The sequence below is a fragment of the Haemorhous mexicanus genome, chromosome 3, assembly GCF_027477595.1.
Source record: "Haemorhous mexicanus isolate bHaeMex1 chromosome 3, bHaeMex1.pri, whole genome shotgun sequence".
Taxonomy (NCBI): Eukaryota; Metazoa; Chordata; class Aves; order Passeriformes; family Fringillidae; genus Haemorhous; species Haemorhous mexicanus.
Window position 1 is genome coordinate 103,987,985 of NC_082343.1, and position 23,614 is coordinate 104,011,598.

A 23,614-nucleotide genomic window follows, 5' to 3' on the forward strand; every position below is an offset into this window, starting at 1 on the left:
CTATCTATCTCCATGTTTCCTGGCATTAAGAAGTTTCACTGAGTCAAAATGCAAAGTATCAAATCTGTAACAGGGAGCATCATGTTCTGATTTGAAAATAGCACAACAGTGAGCAGCATCTTAAGACTGCTTCCAAATTTTCTATAATAAATTCCTTATCTCTGTACATATTTGCAAAGTCACTGCTGACTTTGTCCTAAATCAACACATATTGAAATAAGCAATAAAAACAAAATGTTCCCGAAGAAAACTAACATAATACAAAGAAACTGTCCTTAACAATAAAATACTAGTCTGGTGTAAGTGGCAGTCAGTATGTTTCCTACTGGCATGATAGTGAAAGTAAATTCAGTCTCTTTAAAATGTACTTCAGACCTAGAGTGCTAAAGTTTTAGAGATTCCACTTGGTTATCACCAGGTCTGAAAATAGCCCAGTCCAGCAAAAAGCATTACTATCAAATGTTCAGTGACTGTTGTGAAAAAGTCTCTCAAAGTCTTACCTCATTTCTCAGGGAATACTGCCTTACCTTAAAAACTAAAATCATCCACATCTCTAAATTACACACAAAATTAAAAGGCAATTAAAAAATAGGATGTGAGGAAAGGATGAAGTCAGAATCAGGGAAACTGTGGAGGATGAGGAACCATGAAATGCAGGTATGTTATTATGGAGATTTGACCTTCAGATTAAAATTACTTGTATAAGTAGCGACAGAAGACCTAGATTAGAAATATATATTTTAATACATATATGCTGCACTGTATTTGTTTGCACAAATGGATAATATATCCAATATATAGTACAATAATGGATTGGGTTATTAAAATCCCAATGAAAAAATAAAAATAATCTTTGTCACATGTAGAGATATTAATATAATAATAATAAATAACAGCACTATGTCTTTATACAGCACTTTTGTTACTGACCTCAAGGGATTTATTAAAAAAAATTTAAAACTATCTAGGGCTCTTGTTTCATTTATTTTTCACATTAAAAACTAGACAGAGAGAAGCAGCGTCATCTGTACCAGTTTCTAGACCAGAACAGGACCTACATTTCTTCAAACCAGCTCAATGTCCTACCCCACTGGACCACATCATCTAAATATATCACACTAACACACTTAATCATAGAAGGCACAATTGCAATTACACTTTAGCTCATTTACTATTTACAAATGCAGACACACATTTATATCCTGCTTGTGACTGTTTCCTCTGAAAATCCACGTCATGCATTTCTCATTACTTTCAACTGCATGTGAGAAATAGTTCCTGACAATTACTGTTACTAGAACAAAGAACTAAACAAAAAAAAATCCTCTATTTGTTTAAGTATTTCTGCTGAAGATAGGCAAGAGCACAAAACATGCTCAAAGAGCAAACCATCTTTGTACACCTGAGGTAAAGTGTTATTAAAAATATACAAAAAGCTTAAAGTCAGTCTTATCAAATATACAGAAGCATAGAAATATATATGAGAGCATTTAAATTAATTATAAAGACTAACAATTTCTCCAAGCACATGCTTTCACTACTCCTTTTGTTACCTGGTGCAATTTACCAGTTACAACAAATGGCAATAATCAGTACTGATTGTTCCCAAAGGCATAATTCACATTTCAGCATCTTGATGACACATGTCACGAGGCAGCTGCAAGTGACAGTGTCCAAGACCAGAGGAAGAAGTCAGCTCTCTGTTACAGGACATGCCCAGGGCTGATGTGAGCCCAGAACTGACCACTACGAGAAGATGGTTTCAAGGAAACCACTGCTACAGCCCCTGTCTTGCAAGAGACCAGGACTGCACACTCATCCATATATCAAACTGCAGCGGAAAAGAGAGTGGCTATTTAAGACACTCTTAATACCAATTGCCTGTGATCAATTGACTGTATCATGAGGAAAGACTGGAAATGCCAATCACATTTGTTTCTACATTTCTATACAGGATTTTTCACAGTTGGAAAGATAACTTCCCTATTATTCCAAATAATTATGTAGGCATTTCAAAAATTGATTTAATTCTGTTTTATGATGCATTTGCAGTAACTAAAATGCAAACTAATCTACTTTTTAACACATCCATATATACAAAACTTAGTAAAACTGCTGTAAAAATGTATTTTTTAAAAGTAAAAATCTGAACCTAAACCTTGATTTGAGTTTCAATGTAAATTCAAAACCAGCTCAAGACTGGGAAGAATTTATGGCCTCAGCATCATTACTATTGCTGTTGTTGTTAATATGTTACTTTTAGACATCTTCCTTACCTGAACCACCCATGGGCTGTTGGCAAAGGCCATGATATCTCTTTCTTCCCAGAAAAAGGCTGAGTCTGATCTTTTGATCATTTCAAATTTACTAAGGAGCTTCATTGCATAAACTTTCTGTGTCATTTTATGGCGAACCTGTTGGTTGAGAAAGAAGAGAATCAACCTTTTTAAAATGCCCGTTAAAATCTCAGTGCCAGCACAGTGTGTTTCTGCTATGTGCAAACTGCTTTCTGGGATGTGATGCCTCCAGGTCTTCATACACCCAATTTTCTACTCAGTAATGATTTGACCTTACTCAAGGTCAAAACCTCAAAAGAAAAGTTTAACAGCTGCTCAAAAAAACCCACCATAGCAGGAAATAAAGACTAACTCTGCTTTTATTTTCTTATTCTGAAAACCGTCTAGCCATTGAATCCATCCATGTTAGAAACTGGGCAAGCAGTCTGCTTCAACCTCTTCCAATTTTAATTTTACACCAAAACATGATTCTTCCTATTTATTTTCCTAAACAGTTCTTAAATTCACTTTAAATGGTGCAAAATCAATACAATAAACCCTGTTGGAAAACGGTAATTAAGCCTTTTATTACAAAATATGAAAACATTTCTGAAAACTTCATCTGAATTCAGACATGAAACCAAATCCTTAAATTGCACATTGCCGTCATTACTCAGCTAATTAATCATGTGACACACTATTTTATGAAAAAACCATTAAAGGAACAGGTTTTTCACATTCTTGAGTGTTTCTTAAAGAAATCAAGGTGAGAAGTATTCAGCTGTAAGAAGACTGAGTCATCAGGACCTTAAATTTCTGCCTATTTTTTTCCTGTTAAAATAAAAAATCCAGAAACTGAGGTGATGAATTTCTGGTGCATTTAAAACCTCTCACATCTAGTAAATAAAGCAGATCTCCTAACTTCTTAGTTTTGCACAAGATCTGAGTTTAATTATGGTACATGGAACAATGTTTTATAGGCTTTTCTGAACAGCTGTAGATGCAGGTCCATGACACCTGCAGAGCAAAGCTTCAGAGAGGCACCTATTTGGTCCACAGATCTGAGAGCATCAGTCTCCTGCTCCTGAGGAGCTGAAAAAATTAATACTGCTGAAGGAACAGAAGAAGCATCAGGTGGAGGGGTAAACCTGGAAAAAGCAAGAACATGAACAAGAAAGAGGATTATTTAAGGAGTTGCTGTTTTGAAATTGGGGCTTTTTGCCTCCAAGATACAGGCGCAAAGGTTTTATTATTAGTATCTTGCATAGTTTAACACTAAGAAATTAGATCAAAAAACCTCCAACCTAACACCAGAACAGAAATATAGTATCTATGCGCATTAACAACTCTAAGCATATTTTAGGACATTATTTAGTCAGCTAGTGAAGATGTCCTAAAAGAGTATTTTGAAAACTAGCTTCTTCCCACTTATAATTTACAAAGACTTGGTGGCACACCACAAACTATACTCCTCTAAGTAGGTCTTTTGTAATCCTGCCCAAAACCAGAAGAAACACAAAGACCAGAAACCTCAAAAAGATATTGTTCAATTGAAGATGCATTTTCTGTGAAACTTCACGTGGAAGCTCTGCAATGTATTTAGTAGTTTACAATTCCTAAAGTCACTGTGTACTCTTGCCTAGGTGCAGTTAGAGTAGCTGCCTGCATTTAGAAAAACAACTGTCTCCCATGACTTGGGGAAAAAAATTCTTGGAAGTCATCACAGCCTGGAGGAATCTCATATACAGCAGAAACAAAGTAAAGAGGGGTGGGGGGCCCAAAATCAGTCTGTACACCTGTCTAAATAGGGCCAACAGGTTATTGGCTAATGATTTCTTGTGAAAGTTTCAAGATGGGCTCTTTCTCTGTACAAAACCAAAGCATAACAAGTATATTGGCCCAGCCAGAGACTAAGTATGTCTTGGAACTCCTTGCAGGTGAGCAGACCTACCGCTGACATTCCTCCTGCTATCAGCACCAGGGGCCCTGGAGACAGCCTTTTGAGCTGCTAGTCACTGTGCTCTTTACTCAGAGCTATATTTGTACATACAGATATTAGCTCATACAGCAGATTATTCATGTATTAAACTGTCATGATGTTTCAACTTCTTCCAACTGTTAAAATGAACTGCCAAATTTAAACTGCAGCTCACCAGAGTAACTCTCAAAATAGGTAGGAAAATCCCTTCATGCCATTAGCACTGAGTAACATGGCCTTGTTTAACTCATGAAAATGCATTAAGAAAAAAGAATTTCACTCTACTCTGCTTCAACAATCTAATACTTTCAATAAACAAAATTTCTCCATTATTTCCCCAGCATTCACATGGGAAAACAATCTGAAGGCAAAGAAAATAACACAATTTGAAGTTATCAGATTTAGTACATAGTATTGGTAATGATACTGTCTCTTTTATGATTTTGGCAAAAATTATAATCCTAGAGTGGTGTTTTGAAATGAACTCTATGGCTTGAAGTAATTACAGGTATCCTAAAAGAAGTAATAAAGCTGTAAGAAATGACTACAGATAGGGTATCAAAGTTCACGTCCTGACAAATTTTCAGGTAATAAAACATGACTGCTTTATCTGCTTTACTACAAAACTGGATATCAGCAGTGCATGGGGAATTAAACCTAATAAACAAAGCACTTAATGAAGAAAAACAAACCAGCAGGCCACGATGACCAGTGCTTTGCAACACTAAGAAATCAGACAGTAGAGACTGTCACTCAGACCATCCTGTAGCTCCCAAACACAAGGAAGTGTTAACTTTGCTTTAGTTTTCCCTTCCAGTGTGTGAGCAGGTCAGTCTGCTGTGTCACTGCAACATTACAGTCCTTCATGGTTAGACCTGGGAGAAGGAACTAGGGATAAGTTTCAATTTCAAATCAAGATGATTTTCCACAAGTGAAAACAAATGAGAGGAACTCAGGATGTGCTTTCATAAATAATTGTTTCTGCATAAACCAGAAGTAACATATTAAGTACCATAATTCAATTTTTCTGTCTGCCCTAGACACCAGTCACTTTTATTCATGGCACTGCGTAAGAGAAGAAGTGGTCTGGCAGCTGGCAATCATTTTCTTAGCTTTCCCCATCAGTACAGATCCAGCAAAACCAGAGACCAGAGCACAAGTGTAGAGTTTAATACTTCTGGATTTATAAGGAAATTGTTTCTTCACCACAATCAGATGTTCAGACCAGAGACATCTGATCTCTCTTTATTGGACTATTTTTAAATTTTTTTGGAGGGAAGAGGAAGAGGAAAAATCAAGCCTTTAAAAAAAAAAATCTAGCTGTAAGACAACAGTAGAGAAAGCAGAGGATGTATTTCACTTTCTTGACAGAATCTGGAAAGCTGATTGTTTCACATCAGTTCTTTAGCAAGAAAATGTTATACTGGAGCAGAAGACTTATGGAAAACAAAATTAAATGAAAGAGGTCATAGCTGACTATCTTATGTTGCAAATATTACAAGTCAAAAAATGAGCATACTAATATAATAATTAAAAACATAAAATAAATATTTATGCTAAAATTCCTATGCACAATAACACATACTGATAACACAACATTCATTAATTTAACTTATGTACTTAAATCATGTTTTATTTATGGTTCTTTCTGTATTTAATCCCCACTGAAGCAAATTTCTATTTTGATCACAGAAAGTGTTGCAAAATATTTTCATTACCACAAATCCATCATCTGCAACAGTGGTGTCAACATTTTGAATGGAGTAGAAATAGATAGAGCTTAGCTCAATAGTTTAAACTTGTACCATACCTTGTGAGGCAAAAAATTGAGGTATGTATGTCCACACCACCAGCTAATATTAGTTCAGATCTGTTCAGTTGTATTTATTAGCCCACTGCTTCAGCTGTAAGGCTGCATAACATTATGATTTCTACTTGTATTTTTACTCTCCAGAAAAAATGTTCTTTTAAATTGACATGAAGTACAGAAGAGCTCTATATGAAGACACATTTTTTTCCAATACCAAGGATTCTTGCTTTTTTGAAGGGCTTATTAAAGATTTTTTTAAAACCCCCCATGACAACAATACAATCCAAACCCCATCACTGTGTGACCAGGTTACTAGGCATTTTGTCATTATCTTTTAATGGTCAGACAAATGAAAAATAATGTTTGTCTTCAGATCCCTCAAAGTGCCAAATTGCAGTATGTACACTATGAAAAATTATCTCTTCTTAAAAATTTAAATTGTGTATGATATAGTGAATGAAGAAAAAAGAGTTTCCAGAACAAAGCAGGACCTTCTATTTGAAATTAATTGTTAAAAAGAAAATAAAAATAATTTAGAAAAAAACCTTCTGTTCTTAAGAAATACACATATGAAAGCAATGTATTTTCATTTTTGAAGCGCATCAACAATATAGTTATCTTGGATGCTTCCTGGAAATATGAGTGTGACATCTAAAAATCTAAAACACATGACTTCTGTTATTGGGACTTGCTCTTTTTCATCTCCTACCCCCTCAAAAAATGGACAAGGAACTCTGCTCCTTACAACTTGATTTTTCACTGACTTCATATGCCAGTGCATAAGGAGCATCTCTATTCACTGCTCCCTGTGGATTAATGTAAAGATACAAATGCCTAATTAAAAGACTTTAAAATAAACCATTTGATGTGACCATCATTGAAAAGACACGGAGTAGACTGCTTTCTTAGAAACACCCTGCAGCAGCCCCTTCACAAGAAAGTAAGGTTCTGCTGAAGGTTTTGGTTTTGTTTTTAACTTCTTGCCTACAAAGATAGAAAATCATACAAGGATATAAATACACATAATAATTCTTTAGAGTCTTGCTAGAAAATGAGGATTTTTGGAAATACTCCATTCCATTCATTCACTCTCCTGGACAAAAACAAAGTGTAAATTACCCTGACAGAAAGAAAGAGAAGAGGGTGCTACTTTCTCATACTACTAGATTTGGATGAAGTTGTCTTAAAAAATGACATAGATGAATAAAAATTGCTGATTAGATGTTGCTATCTGCCATACTAATCACATCTAATTTTGCAAATTACTCATGAGTCATGCAAATAACATTAGGCTAATCACAGGGTTTTTTTTTTTCAAGTTCCAACAAATTTCAACAACACTAATATGGAAAATACAAAGAATTTTATAAATGGATCATAAATTTATTGCATTATACACTGTGTCTCCTATAAGCCCTTCACAGCTTAGATCTTACCACATTCCTCAACGAAACTCCAACACATCTTTGTGTTTTGCAAAATGGTTATACATTACAAGACAATATGATTTTCCCAGCTTCCTAGTACAAAATTACCAAAGAGCAGTAAAACGCCAGCTGCAGGTCAGCAAGTACAAGCAAAAGAGTAATTTTTGTTACCTTGTGCAAACAAGATAACAAGCTTCAATTGCAGCACATTAGTTGCGCCCCTTTCCATTGAGCTGCTTCATACCTCTCCTCCTCTAAAAATACTCACCCAGAAAATCACCATGTATCAGCTGGGGCACAGTTATCTGTTAGCCCATGATAACTTGTCCCTAGTGTTTGCATTCTAGATTCTACCTGGCACTTACATCCAATACTTATTTCAAAATTGACATATCAACCCATCTCACACATAGGTTCACATTTTTGTGCCAACTTATCAGACAGTAGGACTTGGAAGTCCAGGAAAAAGCAAAATTAAATGAATATCAGACTACATGTGATATACCAAGTTACTTTTTGTAGTTTGATTACCTTTTTTATTTGGAACTGAGTTTCTCTGCAATAGAAATTTTAAAAGCAATCCCATTCATACTTTAGATATTATATTGCATACACTGTCAAGGGGACAATGTTATGGAAGCAATCTTTTAAAGATCCTGTGAGTCATGTCACTTAAAATACAATGCAAGCATCACAATTATAAGAACAAAACAAAAATCTTTAGTCGCAGTTTTCACCTGCTCTTTTGTAGAAGGTTTTCTATAGTATTATACAGTGATACTTGTGGCCATAAAGATTTAGAATTGCCATGAGCTGCCTTTTTGATTTTGATCAAAGGATAGAAAACATTCCTGAGTTCTTCCCTTCCTATCCATCGTATTTTAAACTCAGATTTACTGTTTACTATGCACAGAAAGAATCTCTCAATACAATGAAAGTTACACTTAATCTTTTTAAGGAGAATTAATATAAAACATGGAGATTGAGGAAGGTTTTGGCTAAAGCCGTTAATCTGTCTAAACATTAAATCATTGCATTCTTACCAGCTGCACTTCTCCAAAAGCTCCTCTTCCAATCACCTTAACAACATCATAGTCTTCAGCTTTCATTTGTAATGCTCGGATTTTTTCCACAATCTTCTCATCTAAAACAAATCAAACAGAAGTTGTGATAATGCATGCATCAATAGAATGCAATTTTAGCTATTCATTTAGAGTAAAATTAAGCTAATTTTATTCAAATGTTTAGAGCCTTATTGGTAATTCTTGAAATCTGTAGTCACTATTAATATCCCCTTTCATTATTCTTTGGAAACCATTAGTTGTCTACCTTTAGCTGTAACAAATGAATTATCTTTCACATTTTGCTGACTCTCATTTCACACCTCTAATAATCACTCACAAGCTTATGGGAAGATTCTGGTAATGAAGAGAGCCAGAGATGCCTATCTGGAATCTTCAATCATTCCTTGCTATCCGCTGCACTCCCAGGATCCACTGACACTCCACTGATAATGCAAGGTGGAGTATGTGGTATGCAAAAAGCACTGCAGGTGCAACCTGCTCCTACACACCTGGAGGGTTCAACAGCACTCACATGGCGAGGAATGTGACTTGGTAACCTTCATGTACAACTGCAGATCACACGAAAATCTGGCAAATCCACTCACCCATTCCATATGAAATATTGATTCAAGTTTACAAACGTGTATGTAACTGCTGGCCATCTCATACTGCTTTTTTGGTGTTCACTGCATGTGTACTTCTACACTTCTTATGTCTACAATGCTCTGTTCAGCCTTCTGCAGATAAGTACTGCCTGTATGTGTCTTAGCAGTTGTGAGAATCTGTAAAAGGGAAAACAGTGAATTCTGATCTCTGAAAAGTTCTACAAACACACAAGGTCCTAGACTTTTTAATCTTTTAAATGAAGCATGCTATGAATGCATTCCCAGCTAAATGCATTTTTTAAATCTATTCTTATTATGAGGACAAAAGATAATGGAATCAGTGAATGGAATCCATAATACTGGAGGTAATCTGAGGCATGACAAGCTCCTACACACACTAAGAGGAAGAACAAAACAAAGCAAAACAGGTGACTGGAGCAAGAACTCTACCAGGAAAAAGCATGAAATTGTAAGAAAAGCTGTGGATGCTTATATTCAGAGAGGGGTAGAGGTTTATATACTGTGAGATCCTGGTTTAGGGTCAAATACCATAGAATTTTATCCCTAGAAAGTTATTAAACAGGATCTCAGATCTGAATACAGGGGAGAAAAGGATGCAAAATACAGTTAATCCAGTATGACATTAAAGATGACATGGTCTATGGGAGTTAATGATAAGAACATCTAGTAAATAGCTTAACCATTCCTACATATTCATGAAGAGCAACTTGGCAGGTTACAAGCAATCCAAGAGATGCCTGACCATCAGGAACACTTATTTTCTTCCAAACAAGCAATAAGCCAATAAGGCATTTTACTGAGTCCTAACAACCCCAAAAACAACCACCTAACTCACACCAGAGCTCTCCTTCTGCATAGAGTCCTCTGAAATCAAAAGGTGTTAAAGTACAAGACTTAGCCATAAGAAGTGATACCTGTATTTCAGTTATGGATCATATCAGTATCTCTGTGTGTCGTACAATGCAACACAGGGATTTTAGCAGCAGGGACGGAGGTGGACAAGGCAACAGAAGTGGACAAGGAGGCACTCTAATTTATTATTCACAGACAAGAATGAACTGGTTCAGGAAGACAAAGTCTGTGGCAGACTTGGCAGAAGCAACTGCAAGATGGTGGAATTTAAGACTTGAACAGACCTGAAGAAGGAAGATAGCAGACCTTGGACTTCAATCCAGAAGAATCAAGCCAGACTATGGCTTGTTTGGAAAACTCACCAGCAGGATCTTGTGAAAAGCTGCTGTGAAGGGCAGAGGAGTGGGCTGATCTTCAAAGATGAGATGTTCATAGCACAAGAACAGTCTGTTCTAGTTAGCTATCGAGCTGTTCTAGTTAGAAATCAAGCAGGAATGGCAAGGAGCCAGTCTGCCTAAATGGGCAACCTCTGCCTCAACTCACCACAAAAGGTAAAGGTTTGGAACACAGAAGCTGAGTTGGGTTACCCAGCAGGGACCTCCCAAACTAGAAAAGATGGAATTGGGAAAACCAAGCTCAGCTGGAACTGAAACTAGTTAGGATTATGAAGGGATACAAGAGACTCTATAAATACATTGGCCATAAAAGAAAGACTGAGGCAAATATAGTCCCACTGCTCCCTGTGAGGGAGGTGATCTAGTACCAGGGACATGGAGAAGATCAAAGCAGTCTATGCAATTTTTGCTTCACTTCACTCTCAAGCCCTGCTCAGAGGCCTCCCAGCGCCAGTGAAACTTGACATATACCAGGTCTTGAGACAATACAGGATGCAGCCAAGTGTACTGAAAATACCAGTCAAGACCATTACCAGGCTGTTCTCTATCACCTTTGAAAGGTCATGACAACTTGGGAGGTGATGACTGGTAAAGCACAAATGCCACATCCATATTCTAAAGGGACAACAAGGAGGCTACAGGGTGGAACAGCAGCCTGACCACACAGCCCAAGATGATAATGGAGAAAAATCCTTCAGGAATCCACTTTCAAGCACATGATGCACATGGAAGGATAAGAACACCCAGAATGGATCTAGAAAGGACAACCTGTGTTTGACTAACCTGATTTCCTTCAATGATGAGATGTCTGTCTTGGTGGACAAAGGGAAAGCAGTACATTTCCTTGACTATAGCATGACTTCCAACACAACATCTCCAAGTATCTTTGTAGCCAAACCATGCTGACATGGACTGCACAGAGGAATTATCAGGTGAGTGGTAAAGTTGCTGGAGTCACAGCCAATGGTTTTAAGTCCAAAGCTGACACACTGGAGGGTGGCTCCTGTGAGTGACCCACATAGGATGAGTAACGAGTCGACAGGAAGCTCACAGTTTAACAACAGCAAGGGCAGAGTCCTGTAGCTGGGATGGAACAGCACCACACAATGGAACAGGATACACTCACCAGCTAGAAGGGACCATGAGAAAGAGGACCTGACAGCCCTGGTGGACAACAAGCCAAACAGAGAGGAATGAGGAGCCAGCCTTTGCAGTGACTCTGCGAGCATGTGCTAGTAAATGCACAGCCAGTAAGTAGAGGGAAGTAGATTTTCTCCCCTCTCTGTCATTTGTGAAACCCTATGTGGAATATTATGACTAACTTTGGGGTCCTCAGTGCACAAAAAATACTAAACATTCCATGGCTTCATGGAAGACCACCAAGATGCTCACATGATGCTCAAAGAAGCTGAGAGAACTGGAATTGTTCAGGTTAGGGATGGATAAATGGTTGGCCTCAACAGAAGTTGAAATGAGGTTTTATTTCAAAGGTGTACCAAGTGAAAGAACAAGAGCCACCAGACAAGATGAAATACCAGAAATGCTATTTTGTAGAAAAAGAATAGTAAGAACTGGGGAAAGGTGCAGACTGTCAAGTGGAGCTAAAAAACTCCATCTTTGGAAATTCTCAAAATTCAACTGCACAAGAACATGAACAATCTGATATAACATCAAAACTGGCTTGACTTTGAGCAGAGAGTTGGACCAGCTGGCCTCCAGAGATCCCTCCTAACCTGTGGAACATAAAAATGCAACTGTAAGTTTCTTCTGAGGAAAAGACTGGATGTGACAGGGAAGGGGAGAGATTAATGTTACAGTGATGTTATGATCTGCTAGCAAAGTTGCAAGGACAGAGGCAATTAAAATCTCCAAAAGTAAACAAGTCTGCTACATTCAGTGTACTTATAAGACCTAAGTAATTCAGTGTGTCAACAGGAAGAGGAGTTGAGAGAATTGTGATGTTGTTTCCATAAAGAATCATGAAAGCCTAGACCAAAAGCTCAGGAAAGCAACAGTGCTTCACCCACACCAAGTTTATTATTTTTGTTAATAGTATGAATTAATTTTGCAGATTGCAAAGGGAATTGCTGTGTTTGGAACTGCAAATCACAAACCCTGATACTAGACAAGGAAGATAAATTCAAGTTCACAGGAAGCAGCAGTAGAAAAAGAATATTAGCAAACTTCAAGTGACAGAGAATGTGCAGTTACATGTTTGAATATAATGTTACATCTCATTAGACACAGGAATGACATGAGTTTAAATGTTTCTGACATGTCTCAATGTTTTCAAATATGTGAAATGAGCAGGGATCTAAACACACTGAAAAAGCAGTGTGTAGTTTTATGCAGCTCAATATCTGAGAAGAAACTCACAGGAATACTTCTGTATAAGGTAGAAACTACAAACAAAATTACTACAGCTCGAGTGAAACTCTTCAAGCATTAAATAATGCAAAAAAGCAATGAAAAACTCAAAAATATATGAAAAAACCAGGTGAGGAGTTACTAGTTTTATCATCCCTGTGAAATGCTGAGAATAGAGAAATCCTACTTGCTTTGCTAAAAGATGAATAGAATAGAATAGAATAGAATAGAATAGAATAGAATAGAATAGAATAGAATAGAATAGAACAGAACAGAACAGAACAGTTCAAAGGGACCCACAGTGACCACCACTGCAATTGTCTGACTATTTCCGGGCTGACCAACAGTTAAAGGTTGTTAAATGCCTCTTAAACACTGACAAGCCTAGGATGTTGACTGGCTCTCAAGGAAGCCTGTTCCAGTGTCTGACCACCCTCAGAGTAAAGAAATGCTTCATGATGTCTTGTCTGAACTTCCCCTGGTGCAGCTTTCGACCATTCCCATATGTCCTGTCACTGCATCCCAGGAAGCTGAGCTTAGCACTTTTCCCCTCTTTAGAGAGCAATAAAGTCACTCCTCCTAACTCCTTTAAAATTTAATAATCTCAGTTAATAATAATACCACTTAGGGATGCAAATATTGCAAAGGTATCAGTAACACAGATGGCTTGTCTATTTTGGCATAAAATCTTATGGATATGGAACAGATAATCAATGCATGGAACTAACCTGAAACAAAAAACTGGAGTGCAAGAAGGCAAGCTTAGATTAACCCTGAAGCCACATCATAATTGCAACATACTGGATCATAAGATTTAGTTCACTATCACATAACGTGATCTAATCCAGGGTGCGGGAGACCTTTCCAATAGCAGCTTTCTTATAGTGGTCTGAATTTCCAGATTCACACAGATGAGTTTGGAAGTTTTGGTATTTGTATGCGCGTCTCATGAATCTGCAACAGCACAAAGACCAGCAGAAGAAAGGAAGGAAGGCATTTGTTTAAAGGAAGCCATTAGATGGACTACCCAGCCCCAGGATGCAATGGAATCTTATAGAAATATTGTGACATTTAAATAAAAGTTCTATAACATGAGAATACCATCACTTACGACTCAGTTTTCTTTGTTAACACAGGAAGGACCAGGAATGTTAGATACAAAGAGTCTTTAAAGACCACTTTTGATTTACTATTTGAAAATGGCATTATAACTTCTAAACAAATGAAGTTTCACTTTCTGAAAGGGCAGAGTATTTGGATCAGTCACTGACAGCTGGCAGCAAGAATGTAGCTGAAGGCTGAAAATGCTTGTGAAAATGGAAAAAATACCTGTCTAGGACAGTAAAAGGGAATAAGGAGGAAGGAAAAACCCAAACTTTTCTGCCTTTTAAGATAAAAAAAAAAGTTCATATGCAGGTTATTTTCTCTTAAAAAAAAATAATGTGTATCAAGCAGTTCTTGGGAGTGTATATATAATGAAAAAAATTAGAAGGGATTGCAATTTTACCCCACAGATCAGACACAGTCAGTCAATGAGTGCTGCTATGGAGTATGTTAAGTCAAAAGTTGCTGCCCTAGGCAGAAGTCCAGCCAGAAGTTAAACTGAAGTAGAGCCAGGAAGTGCTGCAATGCCACAGCTGAACAAAACCAAACAGAAAGTGCAAGAGATAGACTGAACTAATTAGGGGTGCATCTATAGTGTCTCATCAAAGGTGTAGGAAGCAGAAGAAGCTGCTGGAGGCCCTGCAGAATATCAGGAGGAACTAGAAGGCACAGCTCCAGACAGGGTAATGCTTCCTCCCTCAGAGAAATACAAGGGGAACATGAGAAGTATGTTCTCCTGCATAGATGGAAAAGAGCAGAACACAGAGAAATAGAAAGCAGCAGCCCTCTCTGGCTTACAGAGAACACATCCCTAATGTAATGAAAATAAGCCTGATGGCAGGGCTGAATTGCTTTGTATCTACCAAGTACCTAATAGGGAATGTGGTTAATGACACTGACATATAACTTGTTTATACATCTAAGACATTCTGTCTTACACACTGTGGCTTCCACGCTCTGCTTGGGAAAGTTGGTTATTTGATACCTCTTCCATCCCTACTCCTACCAGAACAGTATCATTAAGAATGGAACTGGAGCCCAGCCTGCTGAGGTGACAGTGAAGACCTGGCAGGGAGCTGCCTTAGAGAAGCCAAGAGAAAACCAGAGGAGCAATTAGCTCCTTAACTCAGTGGAAGTTCTACAGTGCACTCAATTTCCAAGATAGCAAATGGCATCTGACATTTCATGAGTGCTGCTGAGAGGATGTCCAGAGCACGCAGAGCTGCAGCCCTGGGAGGCACTCACACCACACGGGGTGACACCGGTTCCTGTCAGTAACCACACGGCTGGGCAGGGTTCAGCAACTTCAAATGACATAACAAAATGCAAGGGAAGGAACCAGAACTGCTGATTTTGCAAGAAATGAATTTTAACAGATGCATCTTCCAAGTAAGCAGTGTCTGCTTGGAGAGGAAAATGGCCAAAGGAACTTTTCAGGGAGTTTATTCAGGGAGTCTAGAAAAACTGGTGCACAGGTGCCACATCTCTACTAGAAGTCCCTTCTACTGTAAGTAGATCCACTGTCACTACACTCTACAAGTCTGCCCACCTACATAACATCAGCAAATCATTTTAACAACACAAGTTTCCAACTCGTGAGTGATGCTAAATAATGCATAGAAAATCACTGATCCATTTAGGGAGTCAAGACTTCTGGGTTGTACAAGGCCTGTTTATGGCACCCCTCTCTATGCTGTTATTTGGACTTACTCAAAATCCATTTTTCGTGCCCTTCCATTCATGATGATAAGATTATAAATTATTAAATGTTTCCAACTATTGGTTAAACCTGTTATTTAACTATTTCAGACTAAGTTCCATCTGAATGGCAGACACCAAAAAAGGCACAAGCCACTAAGACATGATTCAACAACTGGCAAATCTTAGACAGCAGAAAAATTGACTTGGAAGAATTTACTAAACCTATTGCCTTTGCCTGGATGACAGAAGAGGAATAGGCTAAGACAGATTTGTTACACCAAGCCCATGCTGAAAAACTGAGCTTCCTTTTCTAAAATAAGTGAATTAGGTTTTGCTCTCAGAGGACTAGAAGACTCCTCTCATTGTTTTGGGAATTAAGTATTGCATTATGTTTTTCTGTTCCATGAATACACTAGAAACCAGAGCAATTTAAAATCAGAATCCCAACAGTTGGTTAAAGCAACAAAAAAGGAACAAAAAAACTGAAAAGGAATGGTTGTATTATGTCAGATATTTAATGTGCCTCTTCTAACAAACACAGGCTACACTTTGGTTCAGCACCTTCAAGAAAGTGGTAAGAAACCAGAATAGTAAGGCAAAGCAGGCAATTAAAGAATTTCTTTCATTTTAAATGAGTGAAGAGACTGCTTTGGCGAAGTGGTCACAAAAGCAGAATACACCAAACTCCTATGGTGTGGATAATTAAATAAACTGCCTTAGTGAAATAGTTGAAACATTTGAGTTTCAGCTTGCAATTATGAGTTGAGATAAACATAAATTAATGTCTCAGCTGAAGTGCAAGCTATTTAATTTTTAAATTTAAAAAACCTATTAATAAAACATTAACCTGAACAGTAATGACTTGCCATAGGTCGGAAGTAGGGTGTATACAAACCCCTGGAATTGTGATGGGAAAAAAAAAAATTATCTCTCAAATTGTTATTGTGGAAGAATTAAGTGATTAAACTGACTGAAAGTGTGATGGTTATTTAGTGTTCTCCACAATTTCTGCAGACTTGCGTAATGTGGATGAGCAGAATCGCAGTGACTCTGCTTTAGCTGCCTCCCTGTGCAGCACAGTGTAACTCCCAGGAGGCCCTGCCACCTCTCCGTGCTGGCCTCAGGAAGCCTTGGGGAGGATGCAAGCTCCAGGCCCCTGGCACAGACTGCTCAGCAGAGTTTGTCAGAACCTTTTGACAGCAGTTCTCAGCTGGGCATTTGTGGCAGTCCTTCAGATGCTGAGAAAAATCACAAGAGACATGAACTCGCTGTTCCTTACCCTAAGAAGGCAACAACTTACAGTTCCATAAATTGTCAGTACAGTTCCCAACTTTTCTTCCAAGCCCAAGGTTGCAAGAGGCTTCAGCAAGCACGTGCCACGCTCTTTCCAGTGATACCTGCTACCCCTAGAACAGCTTCCAAGAAGACCTGAGCTATGGGTTTAACAATTTTAAACTGCATAAAATGGGGATGTCAATAAGAACCCAGTTGTTGTCCTGTTTTATCCTGTATCTGAGTGGCTCATTTTGTGCTGGCACAAGTATTAGTGAAGTGAAATGAAAATCAGAAACTGGTCTTTGCTTTTATTTTGCCTGACCAGTTTTAATAAAAAGAAAAAATGAAACCTGACTCTCTGCATTAATTCTGCTCAGTTCCCCTGTGTGGTATATAACAAACCATTTCAGTCTTTTCCACCACCTGTGCTGGAAAAGACTGAAATTAATCACTGTGGCAAGATTGATTCCTCCTTCTGCAATATCAAAATATTACCAGCCTTGAATGTTTACAAAATTCTCATTTCACAATTTATTTTTTCCCAAAGTGTAAATCACAGAAGATATGCAGCACTATTTTTATTCTCTCCCAGTCAATACAGAAACAGAAGAGAAGTTACATGCATGATTCTTAAGAAAGATGCATTGTCACACAATATGTTGGCCAAAATAGTCAGGTGTTGCATGCTTTTTTAGAGTTCAACAGGTAAGGATGAAGTGTACTCTTCAAAACTCTTTATTAGCTACTGTGATTTTTTTTTGTAACCCATCTCAAAATTCTTTTAACTAGTATCTGGCTATTTCAACAGTATACTGTCAGCTGATTTAACAATAAAAAGGCAGTAATAAAATTGTGAACAAAAGTATATTGTCATGTTTCTGACATTGCTGGTAGCCTCCACGTCACATAAGACATTTAAAAATATTTACGACAACCATAACAGAGAGCCTAGAGGAGGAGAAGGGGCAACAGCCTTCGAAAAAGGGAGAGAGTCAGCCAGAATGATCAGGGGCTGCAGAAAACAAGCAAGCAAACAAACAAAAAACAACCAATCAAATAACCAAAATCCCAACCTGTTCCTGAGGTTAAATTGTTTTCCCACAGTTACTATTTCTAATAGTTAAAAGACACTGGTCTTCTGATCAGAGAGAGACTTCTGATTTTGTTCTACAGCAAAAATAGTAATGTAAAAGCAAATATGACCAGCTCATAGAATTTGCTGATAAATGTTATTTATGTCATTTTCATAGGGGTTTCCCCTCACTTTACACATACAATGCTCACTTGCAAATAACAGAGATACTTTAAAATGCTGTTACAGACCCTTTCTTTCATAAATATCTGCTTGAATTCCTTTGAACTCAAACCAAAAATAATCCTAAAATATGCCTCCATGTCCTAATCTGCTTTTTCTTATTTACAGTATTTTAAGTGATTTCTCCAAATGAGACTTTACTGGCAACTGTAAAAGCTGTATGTCCATCTATAGGGCTCTGCTAAACCTCATGGAGAAGCACTGAATTCCAAACAAAGAACTCACCACAAATTACTACACCAGCCACTATTTAAGTGAGGAGTCTGAGTGGATATTCCAAGGAGTCCCAGGGCAACACAAGGCAGACACATACAAAGTCTTACCAGTAAAGAATTTAAAAGTCTTACCAGTAAAGAATTTAAAAGGAGTTGCTAATAGGACTGCATCTGCAGAAACCTAACCTCAACATATGCAATAGAAAAGGTTTTTTCTAAAAAAATATACATCTCAAAATAAGCTCACTACAAAGCACAGTTATTCCAAGAAGGCTTACTCACTGCAAATTACAAAATAATCTGCTATTTTTACAAGAAAAAAAATGTTCTGCTTATATACAACAATAGAAAACACTTAAAAACGACAAAATACAGCTACTCTGATGTAGAATTATATGCTTAATAAACTCCAAGATCCTATCTGCAATTAATTTGGGGAGAATCACAAACATTTATGCAAAGGTTCAAAAATGAACCAACAGATTTTAAGGTACAAGAATTTAGTTTTAAAAACCCACAGAAGACTTCTCTGTTAGATTACGTATGACTATATAAACAATGCCGACTTCAGTGTAATGAATTCCTAAAGAATAATAACTAGGATATACTTAGCAAGTTATGTAGCTACACATTTGTAAGATAAGAACATAACATAAAAGGTTTTTTCCAACTGTATTTAGAAAATAAAAATCTGCTATTTTCCAACATATTTTCACAATATAACAATTCCCTTAAATGAAATTTCTCTCTGTAATAAATGGTCCTCCAAAACCTTCTGAAGCTCAGATTTATAAAAATTAATAGAATAACTATGAGTAATGCATTTCTGACCACTCAACTTCTTATGATTGAGATCACAACAATGTAATTGTTTCAGAGCCACTTGCAACTTACATCTATTTAAAAAATTATCAATGTTCTTGTTCTTCCTCAGTGCTGGATAATCCAGATCAAGGACCAAAGAATTCAAGCCATCCTGAAAAAAAATAAAAATAAGTTAATTGAATTCTAAAATCTTAATTAACAACTTAAAATTACTGCACTGAGACTGATTATACATTATTCAAGCACGCATTACATTCCTAGTAGGCAAATCAAACAAGCTCTCAAGTATGTTTATAAACCAGCAGAGGAGCCAACACACACTGACTGGCTCCAAGTTCTATAAACAGTACAGCTACATTACCACTGATTAGTGGCACTGGGACTTAAACTGGAGTAGTAGTTTTAATCCTAATCAGTAAGTAATCTTACTCATTAAACACTGATTTAAGATACTGAGTTCAGTCAATCCATTTTTCTTACTTCTGTTACACTTTTCCTGCAAAGACTTTATGTTAGTATATCCATATTATTGCTTTGATCAATGTCTCTCTACCTTCTCATTCTGGACATTCAAAAACCAAACACACATTTTTCTTGGAAGCAAGACATGACCTAAACCTAAGAAGACAATTCACCATGTAATGCAGGCTCACAACACTAAAATACCTTTTCTAAGTGACTCAACAGTAGATGAGCCAGAACTCGACATGCCGTTCTGCTACCCACTAATGCAGAAAACAATTGAGACTCCTAAAATGGCAAGGGATGAGATCACCAAAACTAAACTAAAAATAGTATTTTAAATGCCTGTTACAAGACTTTACTCAATTCCACCTTTCTGCAACCTGGAAAAACTTAGAAAATTGCTCTTCTAACACAGAGACCTTTCCAGTTACACAGGAACAAATAAAACTAAAAATTAGTTTCAGATACTGAGAGCAGTATACACCATTCATTGTCAGCAGCTACAGTGTTCAGCCTGAACTGGCAGCTTTATTCACTGCCCTAAGAATAAAATCCTGAGACTGCATTTTCAAGTTTTTGAGCCTTGACAGGGCATCACAGAGATTTAAGTCAGAGACCATATCATGTTTATTAATAGGCAGCCAACAGAACTAGACAGCTTTTCGGTCTTCTTAATAACTGAGGCTATAGCTAACAACCTGCTGATTTTATATTTTTTATTAATATATCTGGGAATGTATAATTTATTGCAAATATTACTAAAATTATTATATTCATTTTAACAATGTATCTGGAGACATTCAAAGGCAACACCTAAGATTATTAAATACATTTTGAATGCCACTTTGTCCTAAATAAGCTCATACAAAAATAAGACCACCTCATCCATGGCAATATCAGTTTACATCACAAAACACATTAGTAGTTAAGACAATTTCCAAAATGAAGAGTTTTTTTTTTAAATTTATTTTTGCCTCCTAACAAATGAAAGTGTCACAGACACGTTGATGGAGTATGGGTTAGAGAAATGATTAAAAGCAGGTTGAAAGACTGGGCCTGGAAGACTGATCAGTGGCACAAAGTCCAGTCGGAGCCAGTCACCAGCAGTGCACCCCTGCACTGGCCCTTCTCATGGACAGAGAAGGTTTTCCCAAAGGTCAATGAGAGGAAAAGCCAAGTCCTGCTGCTGGAGAGGAAAACCCCAGGTACCAGGTATAGGCTGTGGCCTGACACGCAGGAGAGCAGCTTTGCAATAAAGCACCAGAGGATCCTGGTGAACAACAGGTTCCTCTCTACTCTGCACTGATGAGGTCCCATCTGGAGTGCAGTGTTCACTCCTGGTCTCCCAAACCATCAAAGGCAGGGATCTACTGGAGTGAGTCCAGCAAAGGGCCAGTAAGATTAAGGCACTAACACATTTCTTCAAGGAGAAAAGGTCCAAAGAGCTGTGACTATGCAACCTGACAGGAGATGACTCAGGGCAGGGGAGCTGATCAGTGTACCTGATGGGAAGGACAGAATAAAAGGCACTGCTCATTGACAGGACAACAAGCAATGGACATAAGGTAAAACATACAAAACTCTATTTTAACACCACACTTTTTTCCTGTGAGAGTGGTCAAGTACTGGAACAAACTGCCCACAGAGGCTGTGGAGTCTCCACCAGTGCAGATACTCAAAATCTGACAAGGCATGGTCCTGGGCAACCTACTTTGGTAGACCCTGCAGTGAGCAGGGTGTTGGACTAGACAATATCAAGAGGTCCTTGCCAACCTCAAACATTCTGTAACACCTATAATAGTTCCATTGCTGCACAGAAAAAAGGTGGAATTTTATTCTTGACTGTAACCTTAACTGTTTTGACGGTCTTACACATCAAGTTTTAGAACTTCCTACCAGAAAGAAGCATAAGACAGTGTAAATAAGCAAACAGAAAGTAATTCAGGAAGGCACAGTAGCTGCTTTAATAACAGTAAATATAGGAATTATTTCAGCCTTGACCATAACAGCTCCTGAAAGACACATTAAGGAGGAAGGAGTGATGAACCAGGACATCACACTCATCTTTCAGAGGGACAGAAGACTAACTATTTATTCCTAATTTATATGACACTTTTACAGAAGATACAATAAAACCAAACCAAAGTAACAAAGTTGTTATAAACTTATGGATTAGTCACTACATGAATTGCACAGGTAACACCCAATAATCTGGACAAATCCAATAGAAAGTACTATTTTGAGAGGACTTCCTGCAAAATAGCGTAATAGAATCCATACTACTCTTGATTTGGCAAACACCACCTTCAAAAAAGGGTATCTCATTCTGCAGCACAGTGTGCCTGCAGAAATATGGATCCTCACCCTGCAACATGTAGAGAAGGACCATGCTGAATGCCCTGATGGGAACAGCTGGGCCACCTTTTAGGATTTTACCCAGCTCAATGAAGTATCAATTCCAATTAGATGGCAATCTACACCGAACTCCAACATTACTCTTTCACTGATACTGAGAAAATACTTTCATGATCACTAACAACTGGGCAGACACTTTAAGGGACAACTAACAACTGGGGACACTTTAAAAGCCCTCTGTGCTAACAAAAATCAGGAAGGCATATTTTTGTTCTTCCTATTTTGGAGGGGAAGAGAGGTGAGGTCACCTATGTCTTAATGTTTTTCATGTGAATATATTTTAGTGGTTGACCAAGAAACCCATATATAGTGTTCTTGACTTCTATTTTATGCAAAACATTAGGGGAAAGAATAGTTATTACACCCAAAAAATTTTAGTGAAGTTGGATTACAAGGTCCAAACCAATCATACATATGCCAGTTTAAGCTGAACTGTATACTATAATTTCAGATGTCACTTTTTTCCCACGTGTCATTCTGGTAACAGAATAGTAACAAAAGGTAACAATTTTCACAAGTAGTTATTAATGAAAAGAAATTTGAGAACAGCACAACTGACTATTTTAGCTCTTTGGAAGTGTCCTAACTCTAGATCACAGCCAGATACAGCTAGTGTCAAAGAGAGGTGATAAGTATAATCATCACAAGGAACAGAAAGTGTGTCAAATTTTTTTTAGCACTGTGAACAAATCTTATTCTCATACTCTTTCAAAGACAAGATTTTAAGCTTTTTAACAAAATTTTAATGTACAAGATTTCAAGTTCATATCAACTTGTAATCTATGAAAAACTTGCATGCTAGCATTTTGTCAAAAGTTGTTTCCTTAAAGCTTTACATTTTCATTGAAAGACCTAATTTATATCACTTAACAGAAAAAATCACGACAATTAAGAAGTTGGGTCAAAAGATTATGCAGTAAAACAGACAGTTGGGACTGAAGAGAAGTAATCCAGGAAATGACGTCTCCTCTGTCTAGGCCTCCCAGATAAGTCACTTCAACCAGGAAATATGCTATTAAAGGGATTTCACTGCTTGCTTCCGCTTTCTGCTATTACAAAAGACTCTGAGCTAACAGGCCAAAAATAGCAGCTCCCAAGCAAAAGCATCACTGGCAAAGATAGATCTGCCCCCATCAAAAGCCTTTTGCTGATGGCAAACATGCTGAAATGTTTTCCAAGAGAAAAGACCAAACTTGATAAAGTTTGCAACACCCTCCTAATACATGAGGAGCAGAACTCTTGGCCACTCTGACAGCAGTCACCCTCTGTGGATAACATGGTTTGGCTTCCCCAGCAAGCAGTATGCACTGTTTATCGACCCGAATGAACAGGCATTAATGAAAAAAAGAGGCAAGAAAAGTCCATGAAATACAGGAACTAAATGTTTGTGTTTTTCTCTGACAGAAGGGTCAGTTATAGGGAAAAATACTTGTAGCTTCTCAATAATGAGCTTAATATTAATTCCTGGCAACCCCACAGAAGTCTTCACCAAATGAAACCATTC

The 23,614-nt window shown here is 37.5% G+C and overlaps 1 protein-coding gene across 2 annotated transcripts in view; it reads right to left on the reverse strand.

Annotated features, from left to right (window-relative positions):
- Window positions 1-23,614, reverse strand: part of ROCK2 (Rho associated coiled-coil containing protein kinase 2) — a 104,937-nt gene that overhangs the window by 44,837 nt on the left and 36,486 nt on the right. For both annotated transcript variants that reach the window (XM_059842881.1, XM_059842882.1), the window contains exons 2-4: window positions 19,300-19,381; window positions 8,535-8,635; window positions 2,277-2,414 (exon numbers count right to left, since the gene is read on the reverse strand). In XM_059842881.1, coding sequence (XP_059698864.1) covers window positions 2,277-2,414; window positions 8,535-8,635; window positions 19,300-19,381 — 321 coding nt within the window. The remainder of the gene's footprint in view (window positions 1-2,276; window positions 2,415-8,534; window positions 8,636-19,299; window positions 19,382-23,614) is intronic.